Source organism: Hesperophylax consimilis, chromosome 8, assembly GCF_061612785.1.
Source record: "Hesperophylax consimilis isolate HC1 chromosome 8, BYU_Hcon_1.0, whole genome shotgun sequence".
NCBI lineage: Eukaryota > Metazoa > Arthropoda > Insecta > Trichoptera > Limnephilidae > Hesperophylax > Hesperophylax consimilis.
Genome location: NC_142843.1, coordinates 3,814,793 through 3,825,263, shown reverse-complemented (window position 1 = coordinate 3,825,263; position 10,471 = coordinate 3,814,793). Strand labels below are relative to the sequence as shown.

General features: G+C 37.4%; 2 protein-coding genes across 2 annotated transcripts in view; one reads left to right on the top strand and one right to left on the bottom strand.

Annotated features, from left to right (window-relative positions):
- Positions 1-1,697: 1,697 nt before the first annotated feature.
- LOC149421423 (uncharacterized) overlaps positions 1,698-10,471 on the bottom strand; it is a 51,748-nt gene continuing 42,974 nt past the window's right edge. Inside the window, exons 5-6 of the mRNA XM_089634763.1 lie at positions 5,838-5,990; positions 1,698-4,582 (exon numbers count right to left, since the gene is read on the bottom strand). Of these exons, the coding sequence (XP_089490889.1) occupies positions 4,461-4,582; positions 5,838-5,990 (275 nt within the window). The 3' untranslated portion in view covers positions 1,698-4,460. The remainder of the gene's footprint in view (positions 4,583-5,837; positions 5,991-10,471) is intronic.
- On the top strand, positions 6,908-10,191 carry LOC149421424 (uncharacterized). The gene is made up of 3 exons (XM_089634679.1): positions 6,908-6,928; positions 7,720-8,194; positions 9,815-10,191. Exons 1-3 carry the CDS (start codon positions 6,908-6,910, stop codon positions 10,081-10,083), a joined length of 765 nt encoding a protein of 254 aa, XP_089490805.1. The 3' UTR covers positions 10,084-10,191.

The window sequence follows — 10,471 nt, the reverse complement described above, 5'->3', positions numbered from 1 at the left end:
TAGTGGGAACATAACGCTCTACAGGCACTCATGTTGAAAATATAGTCTTACAAATTTTAGAGCTGTATCTTGGCTCCAACGAAATGACATTTTTTTCTACGAAAACAACGGGTTCGAACTATTTAGTGGTTGAGCCAGTGAGCAGTTAAATGTGGCAGCGGGTTCTACGTGCTCGAAAAAATCAGTTGACTCGACTAAACTACTAGTTTAAATTTGTTGTCTGGGAACTAAATTACTCGCCACCCGGCTAAGTTACTAGCCTGGTTCGAACCAGTCTTAGGTGCTTACAGAAGCTAAGCACTACGCAGAAGGTCTCCAAATCAATAATAATAGGTTAAGAGCTGTCAAATTTAGATTGATACTGTTCCTCCAGTTGACTACAGTATACTGCAGCTGAGGGAGAAATGGTTAAATACCAAAATTCCAGCAAAGCTCAAGCAATGCTACTTATTGAAATATAAACATTCATTGTGTATAATATGTGACAGAGGTATTATGTCATAAAATATATTTTATACAGGGTGTAACACAGCATTATTTCCCATAACAAATCCAGCACTCCAGAAATTACGGAAAAAATGACACTAGAAAGCAGACATTTTGTTTTAAACAAAGATATTACAATACATGTAAAGAAGAGTGCCATTGTTACATACATTAAATTGAGAAAGCGTTGAAAATATTCGTAAATATACAGAAAATAGGAACACACTTAATATGCACGTTTGAAAGAAAAAACACTTACAATCAATTTCCAGAAATAGAAAATATTGTATTTAAAAAAAAAAACCAAAATATGAACCTGCGACCCTAAAATAGGTTCTTATGTTTAGTAAAAATAGTTTGGGTTTAGTAAAAAAACTATTTTAATATTATTATGTCAAAACATGGCGTGAAGAAAAGATGTCAGAAGTATCAGTTTTTTAATGAAATAAGTACATATTAAAATACATTATTTTCAGTTTCTGAAACTGAAATACTTACTTGTCATTGTTATTGGTTCGATAACAATGCAGTGTTTTTTTTCTATTAGAAGTGTATATTAACTGTGAACCTATTATTTTTAAATTTACCAAAATATGAATAATGTAACTCTACAATATATTTTTATAGTATTACACCCTGTATAAGTCCTACTGACTACATATGAAGCAAATGTGGTTTTTGACAATTGTGAAAATGGGTGTTTTGCACGTGAGAACTATAAATCTGACTGGTTTAGGCATGGTTTAGGACACAAATTGGAAAAACACATAAATAAACGAAAAGCACAAATAATAGTTGTAACAGATTGCCAGTATATTAAATTGCCAATAATAATAATTAAGTCGTAAAAGATTGCCAGGTAGAGTATAAAAATTACATCAATTTGTTTTTGGTTCCTACTTATTCAGCATATGCAAGTGTGGTAATTATTTTTAAAATTTGGAATTTTTTTAAGGCATAGACAACAATGGTATAATGCTTTCTGATTTTAGCGCTGGTGCGTATGTATGTATATCATGTGTTTTATGTAAGCTTTGCCAAAGCATGAATTATGTAATGAATTAAAAAGAAAAAGTTGAGCAAATGTTTGAAGACATTTTATTTACACATCGAGAAACATAAATATTTACACAGACAACAGTTTAACTGTCATAAAATAATATATAAAAATGAGTGACTCGAATTATTTAAGTTAAAATCGTATCTTACAAGATTTAAATTGTGATAATACAGAAATATAATGTTCCTAAACCAGCGACGTAGAAATACATAGGATGGTACATATCCATATTACTATCTTATTGAAAATATCACACAGTTCACCTGAAATGCATTCATTCCTACGTTCATGCATTGATTCTCCATCAATGCAATGTTTCTCATAAATGCCAAAATCCAACACTGAAAAGTTTTCACCATTTTGGACTCATTCAGATTCAAAAATGCACTTATTCTGACTTTAATCATTGCATTTCTAATTTTCTATTTCCTTTTTTAGAATTACCTGTAACAGTTAAATTTTAAACCTTTACCCCAGAATGCAATATTATGCTGCGTATAGACAGAAAAAATGCATAAACCAGGCCACAAATTACGGGAAAGGAACGAAGCAACCGCAAGCGATGTTCCGCGCCATTTGCAATAGCTTTGTTCCTTTCCCATAAGTCGTAGTTCAGCTCAGCAGTTCGGCTGCGTGTTTATACGCACCCTCGTATGTATCATATAAAAGACAATGAAAAAAGACAGAAACATAATTCTTCATTTTTTAAAAACTGAAATTGGCTGAAGTCAAAAAGGGTTCAAATATATACGAAATTTTATCTATTAAAAATAATTATTATTTTACAAAATGTTAAAATATTCAAGTTAGTCGAGTAAAAACTAAAAGAAAAGCATGAGAAAGATTTTCAGAGCTGATCATTGTATTCTAATATAAAATAGATATTTACATAATATAAATGTTTCGGCTTTTATCAAATCAGTGGCAAACAAACCGTCACTTGATTCCAGCCGGTTCACCAACCTTTTGCCTTCAAAAGATCTTTTTCCTCAATACAACACATAAATATTGTACAATAGCAACCATTGAACTATTTAAGATAAATGAATTTTAAATTTAGGGTGGCGCAAAATTTAATAAAATAAAAAAGAGAATACTTTTATTGCTATTTTTAGGTTAAAAGATTTATGTCTAGTTCAGACCGGGAGTAAAACGATCAGACGCTGAGTTTTTTGAACGCTTGTTGAAATAAGATACCCGCTCTGAAAGAAGCTTTACTGAAAAAAAACCATTTAAAAAAGATGAACAATGAAAATTTTAGCCAACATAATATTCTTAGTTGCATTATGCCAGTAATGAATGATGTAAAAATATAAGAATCAAGTATTCATTCATCATTTTAATTACATTTCGATATTTTGGAGCCACCTATTTTATTAAATAAAAATACAAAGTGAAAAATGTAATTTTTAACCGTAAGAGGACTGAATTCCAGCATTAAATAGCAGTAAACAATTTATTAGATGAATAAACATTACAAGTAAATTATTATTATTATAAATAATATAAAAGAAACATCCACATTCGCTTATTATTGCGAGTTGAACAAATTGCCATAAAATTTCAATGAATAATCAATTCACAGTTTAAGTACTTTAGGATGGGGAGTGCTGCTAAAGGGTAATTTTTAAGAAATGGATACATCTGTCATTTTTAACATTACAAAGGCGCAGCCTGGTACCTACTTATAAAAGTAAAATGGGTGGAAAATACCAACCAATCGACTGCTTCAAAATAAACATTTGCCAACTCAGTTTTACAAACTTGCTCTGATGTCATGAAAGTTTCATATCTTTACCGTGTCTGAATTTTAGATAAACATTTGAAAATATTTTCAGGCCAATTCCATCATTAGCTATGGAGAATTGCATTAGTTAAAATTCGTTTCTACTTATCTTCAATCGCCTTTCTTTGTTATGAATATTGAGTTAACAAAGTCTAATTTGGAGAAGTCAAAATGATTTAAATAATTAATGTACATCTTCACATTTTTCTGTCAAAACCTAATTACAATTGAAGCAATTTTCATTATCATAATATAATAATAACGATTAAGACACGTCTTACCAAATAAGAGGATTAATCGATGCAATTAAATGGCTAAATTGACACTTAAAATGTGAAGTGAGTTAACTAGATGCAGTTTCTATTACTAGATACATATTAAAAGTGTCCAAGGTGGCAATTCACAAAGAAATATGATCACACATCACATCGCGTGGTTCCAAGTCCTGTTCTAAAGTAATGTCCAAAGATAAAATGAGCGTATAAAGTTAACACTGCAATTGCAGTGCTTCGTACCGTGCGTGGGCATGATTCTTCAACACTGCAAATGTAGGGGTCCGACCCCCAGGGGTTAAAAGAGCTACTGTCAAAGGAATAAGCTGAAACACAGGAGATAGGAAAATGGGCCTATTACCTGAGTGCTTACAGGAGCTATATAGACCATTTCCGAATCTATTGGCCATTTTTAAGCGCTAATCAATTATCTATCCCATCATTAATGAATGATTTTCGAATTTTGCATGTCATGTATATATTCGAGAAGAATTCTTGGCATTAAACCATCATCAGAAACGGAAGTCGCTATACTGACTAGAAAACCTCCCAAATAAACACACAGGATATAAAATTCAAAAACCTTTCACTTAAATGTCAAACGATTGTAAAATTCTAGAAACAGTGAAATTTTTTTATTGGTCAATCGATGAAGCCAGGCCAATGCCGAAATAAAAGGAATAGGTACATCGATAGATGAAAATATTTGTGAATTACCACCGATTTTAATAATATTTTACCGGTTTATAAATGAGCAGCACAAGATAGGTATGTAGAATAGCAAAATATGCAAAATACCGAATCGCTAATAATGCTTTCGAGTAAAGTGTAAATTGAATGCGGCTGTTTGCGGAAACTATAAGTCGTCCTTGTCGATGAGTTCGAACTCGTCCGAGTCGGAGTCCTTGGGGGGCGGGGCGGAGGGTGCCCACACGCCAGCTCCGGTCGCTTTCACTATCTTGACCTTTTTTGTTCTATCTAGAAACGGAAAATAAAATGTTAAAGTTAAGCCAATCCACACAAATTTCACAAGCTAAAAATACAATACAAATATTCACCGACACACCAAAAAAAAAATTCATAATTTTTGCAATTTAATTTAAGTGCACTCCATTTGGCTATTTTGAGATTAAACCTCTTGTACTAAAATCCACTCATCAGAACAAAATTTGTGTTAACCCGTCATATCCCGGGACCGCATATGTGAGTGCGGCACATTATCTACGAATTAAAAAAAAAAAAAAAAATTATGTGCGATTTTGACCCTTTTGTATAAGGAATTTGTATGAAGAACAAGGTCACAATCGCTTGGGCTATTCTCGTTCTTTACGCAGCAAATACCGGAATGACTTCTAGCTTTTCAGATTTTTTACAAAGAATTTTTCTGTGGAATGCCAACGAAATATTTGCCGCGTTTTTAGTGTCAAAGCGTCTTCTTTCATTATTTTTGATATAAATTGATTGTGGAAATAATAGATTTGAGGTATCATCAGAAAGATAGTTTTATCTACATTATTTTGATGTAATTTTTATAATATTTCACCTAAGAAAAGTGATGAAAATTAACTTCGTAAGAAATGTCAAAATTTTTAAGTCATAATGAATAATTATATTTTTAGCATTATTTATTTACAGGTTTCTTGTACAAAATAATATTATTAGTAACAACAGTTGTATAAACTACCAAAATCTGGAAGAATTGTTATCATATACTTATAAAATGCGACACAAAAAAATTTAAGTGGACACTTGACGTTTGATTTTGGAATTTGAGCCTTTGGAAATTGAGCTTGGAATTTCCTGGGACACCACAGGTTAAGAAACATATAGCAATTTTTTTGCAGTGATATAGACATAATGCAATAATAAAATCAGTCTATTTGTCATTTTCTAACTAACAATCTTTTTAATGTGACATCTACAAGTAAGATTACAAGAACTCTGACTGCACTGTGTTAAAGTAGGGGATCTATTTCGTCACCTAGCTGAGCTACGCTGTGGGACCGGTTGAGGAAGGGATTTGTTAATTATGGTTATAAGAATGAACTTGCAGCGCTTTCAACATAATTTCCATTTCACAAAAGAGTGAGAATGAATCGTTCTCATGCTTCCGGCATCAACAGTGAAAAAAGGTTAAAAACAATAAAGGATAATATAATTAAAAGCAGAAACAATAATTTTGTGATTCAAGGAATATGATTAAACTAATACTTTAAAACTGCTATAATCTTACCTGTCAGTAAAAATTCAGTGTCACTGTCGGTGGTGGAGTCAGTGGAGAGAGGGTCTGGAGTTCCTCCTCGGATGCGGCTGTCCCTCATCCCATCCCCCTCATCCTCGCTGCTACTGGCCTCGCCCGCTGCGTACCTCAGAGCAGCTCCCACATCTAGACAACAGATTACATATTTTAGATCAAATACAATCTTTAACCTGATCCACGCGGCTGTCGCAAATGTGATCCATCAGCGGTTATCCCCGTACGCAGATATCACATATGTGATCCACAAAGTTTCAATAAATACATTACATTGTGTCAAAACGTGGCTTGTGATAGATTGCATTGAAAAGGTTTTACAGTTTAACCACTCAGAACATTAGAACGTCAAAAGACGTAAATATGATAATAGCGGTCAAGACATTAGAACGTCTTTTCACGTAAACGCGCGAGATTTTACAAAAATTGATTTATTTACATCACTAGTATACGGATTGCCATGATTTAAAAAACAGAGTATCGATAATGAATAACGCTACGCGTCTGTATTCAAGAATATCTATGGAACGTAGAGGTGCATTATCTAAGCCGATTGAAACTGTCAAGATGTTCGTTAATAATTTATTGCATTTCTAAATAATTTATTAAAAATATTTTAGTTTGGACGGTTAATATTTTGAGGTGACTAATAGTTTTTAAACATATTTCTTCAATATATAAAGTGTTATTCCTTTATGCTACTCAGAAAAAAGTACATTTTTCAAGGCTTTGAAATAATGGTAAGCGATTTTTACATATTTTTGACGTTTTCATAAAATGTATATTTAGAAACGCAAATATTTACGTATAACAACACAATGCGATAGTGGATTTCATAATCTTTCCAAAACATTTTTTAGAATGAGGCTACGTTTCCCAAAACGTGAGTTATGAAGATTTTAGTAAAACTCGTAAATAACACAAAAATTATCATATCCTGAGAGTTCTCAAAGGGACACATAATAAATAAAATTCTATGTCTGAGAGGTTAACAACATCTGGGCAGCTGGCAATAATATAAACAATATAGATAAAAAAAAACAGTAGACATGCCACAAGCCAACATCCGAGTATAAATTCGAAAAGCCAGAGGCAAACCACAGGATAAACATTTTGGCAACAGGAGGATTTCAGTACATCTTGAATAAAGTACGACATCATTTTGTACAATGAAGTAACCAGACATTGCACAGAAAAGTAAAGTGAGTTAACAGTTTGTAGAGCAGTCCATTGTGAGACTTTTCTGCGCAGGATCTGGATGTGTTTTTAACTGAGCCGACTAATACTATCACATGGGGTTGCATAGCGATACAAAAATACAAATATATTCCTAGAAAATCAGAGATGTGCCCTTTCATTGTGCAATTTCATAAAAATTCAATATTAAAAAAAAAATTATTGCACAAAAAGACAGAGTACAAAGGGTATAGCTTATAGCAAGGCTGCCCAACCCCAGGCCCGAATTATAAGTGGCCCGCGTGAACCATTTTCAAAAAACCCGCCAATCCGCCAATTTGAAAAAGTGTCGCGGGCCCGCGGTAAAACAAACAATGCAGCTTGCGCGCGGTCACCAGTGTTGCCAACGAAGGCGATTTATCGCTATTTAGGCTACTCAGAACGAGAATCAGCGACGAAAAAATCCAACCTGTTGAACTTACTTTTTAAACAAAAATACACCGGTTTTTGATATAATATTTTTGCGTCCGAAATGGAATCTTGTAGCCACCCCCCCCCCCCATGGGTGCGGCGGAATTTTTTCTCAGCGTAGTTCCATAACACAACCCCCCCCCCCATGGATTTCAAATATTTTGTGGGGAGCACTCATTTTGAATTTTTTTTTGTGGGGAATTATGTTTTATAGCTGGTCAACTGGAGTGCGGAACCGGGCACGAAGCTGAGCACTTCCACTCTTTTCGAGAAGGTGCAGTCTCTCTTCGCGGCGGGGTCTGAGTCCCAGAAGGTGTCCAAAGACATCATGCAGATGGTCTGCGGAAAACGGGCTAGCCACATTGAGTATCGACGAGAGGGGGCATTGCGAGGCATCAGCGACGGATACGTCCGAGATGCCTTACGGAAGATTCCGCCCACATCGGAATATCTCTTTGACCCGAACCTCCTGTCGGCCCAGCTGGATAAGTTGGGGGGAGTGAAGAAGTGCCTCGCTCCTCAGCCTAGCACGTCGCGACCAGTTCCTCCCGTTAAACCTGCGACTGTGCAGAACTCGCAGCCCTTTCGTCCTAGAGTACAGCAGGGGAGAACCATCGCGAGAAGGGAGCACCCTGAGAGTCGAGGTCCAGAACCAGCCCGTAGGGCCGCTAAAGCTTTCCCTCCCCGAGGTAGGTTCCGGCCCAAGGAAAGAGCAGGGAAGCCAGACCGTAAGAGGTTTTAACAGCGGGCCCTCTTTTCAAGGAGGTCAGTTGCGCTCATTCGCCGGTAGGTGGTGGAACCTTGGTGCCCCTACTATCATCCTTAAGATGTTAGATGGCTACCGAATTCCATTTTCATCAAAACCTCCACTAAATAATAATATTGATTTATTTAACTCCCCTTTCGCCACTAAGACTTCTGTGGCAATGACAGAACAAATAGAAAAACTCAAAGCCCTTAAGGTTTTAGAGTCGGCACCTGCCACTCCCTCATTTATTTCTAACATGTTTCTGGTCCCCAAATCAGATGGCTCAAAGAGGCCGGTCTTTAACTTAAAGTATTTAAACAATTTTCTGACTGTCAGTAAATTTCGTCTGGTAAATGTTTATCGAGTTCCTACTTTTCTACAACCGAATGACTGGATGGTTAAAGTGGACCTCACACATGCTTACTTTCATGTACCTGTGAGTGAGCAGCATAGATGTTTCCTTAGACTTATCTATAGGAATGAACTCTTGCAGATGACATCCCTCCCCTTTGGCTTGGCCACCGCACCTAAGGCATTCGCAACCTTCACTAACTGGGTAGCGCAGGAACTGCGGAAGAGAGGGATGAGAATTCTAGTGTATCTGGATGATTTTTTATTAGTAAACCAATGCCTGCCTACTTTAAAACACCAGTCTATTGAAATGGTGGAGTTTTTGCAAGGCTTGGGATGGCATATACAATTTGATAAGTCAATATTAGAACCATCACAACAAGTTCAATTTCTTGGTATCAGCTGGAATACTCTAACTAATGAAAAGTCTCTCCCTCAGAACAAGGTTTCAGCCCTATCTTATTTGTTAAAGGGTTTTATTCAGACGGGTAGGTGGTCACTAGATAAGGGGCGCAGCCTCTTGGGCTCTTTAAACTTTGCTAGTTTTGCAGTTCCAAGAGGCAGACTCAACAGCCGGTACATACAGAAAGGGTGCTTAGGACTCAGACACTACCACCCTTGGGAGTCATCACCAATTCCGGCAGCTACCGCTCGGGAATTGAGATGGTGGGTTCGATCGCTCACCCTGACGTCACCTATACATCTGCCGCTGTTTGAGCATTACTTGACAACCGATGCCTCTGATCAGGGTTGGGGTGCCCAGCTGGACGAAAAGCTTCTCAGCGGTGTGTGGGCTGATGACCAGCTGAATCTTCACTCCAATGTAAAGGAGATGCTCGCCGTGTTGGCTGCCTTGTCTCCTCACGCGCTTGAGCTATCTGGCTCGGGTCTTCTGATCCAGTCGGATAACAGGTCTGTCGTATCTTATCTCCGCAAGGAGGGTGGTACCAGGTCAACTCAACTCCTGAGCTGTACTCGACTAGTGCTAGATGTTTTGGATAAACACTGTGTCTCCATGACAGCACAATACTTACCCGGTCGTTTCAATGAAGTAGCGGACTGTCTATCTCGTCATCGTGCTGTACCCGAATGGCACTTGCTACCCTCTTTCACAGAGGTAGCATTCAGAAAATGGGGACGACCCGAGATAGACCTATTTGGCTCTAGGACAGCGCATGTGGTTCAAAGGTATGTTTCTCTTGATTTTCAGGACGACAAGGCAGACTACCACAATGCTTGGAGCAGGGACTGGGACTATCAGCTGGCTTGGATCTTCCCTCCCCCGTGCCTCATGCCGAGGGTTCTTTGCCACCTGAACAGGGCAAGGGGATTATACCTGGTAGTGGCTCCTCGTTGGGAAAGGGCATTTTGGAGAGCGGATCTGAAGTGTCGGGCCTTGGGTCCACCTCTTACGATTCACAATCTAGGAGAAGCACTGATAGACACCAGGACCAACAACCCCCCTCCTCAAGAGAGTAGAGTCCTTCACTCTGGACATTTGGCTTTGTGGGGGTGGGACAAAAACCTAACAAGATGGTCAAGTCAGCAGAAGGAACTTCTTAGATCCGGGTGGAGATGTTCCACCCTTCGCACTTATGCTCCGGCATGGCGGAGGTGGCAGCGCTGGGCGTCAGAGAATCAGCTCGATGCCACGCGTCCCAAAGCTGAAGACTTAGCCAGGTTCCTAGCCGATCTACACATCAGAGAAAAGCTATCGCTGAGTACCATTTTAGTTCACAAGTCAGTGGTGTGTACCTTAGGCTCTCCCGAAGACAATAGAGAGCTGAGCTCCAATCCGATAGTGAAGAAGATATTAAAAGGGATATCTTTAGCTAGATTAAGGCCTTCAAAACCCCCCATTTGGGAC

Coding starts and splice junctions, on each gene's coding strand:
- LOC149421424 (XM_089634679.1), top strand. CDS start 6,908: ATGCCACAAGCCAACATCCGA. Junction 6,929..7,719: donor TGCCACAAGCCAACATCCGA/GTATAAATTCGA, acceptor TATGTTTTATAG/CTGGTCAACTGGAGTGCGGA. Junction 8,195..9,814: donor TAAAGCTTTCCCTCCCCGAG/GTAGGTTCCGGC, acceptor CTTGATTTTCAG/GACGACAAGGCAGACTACCA.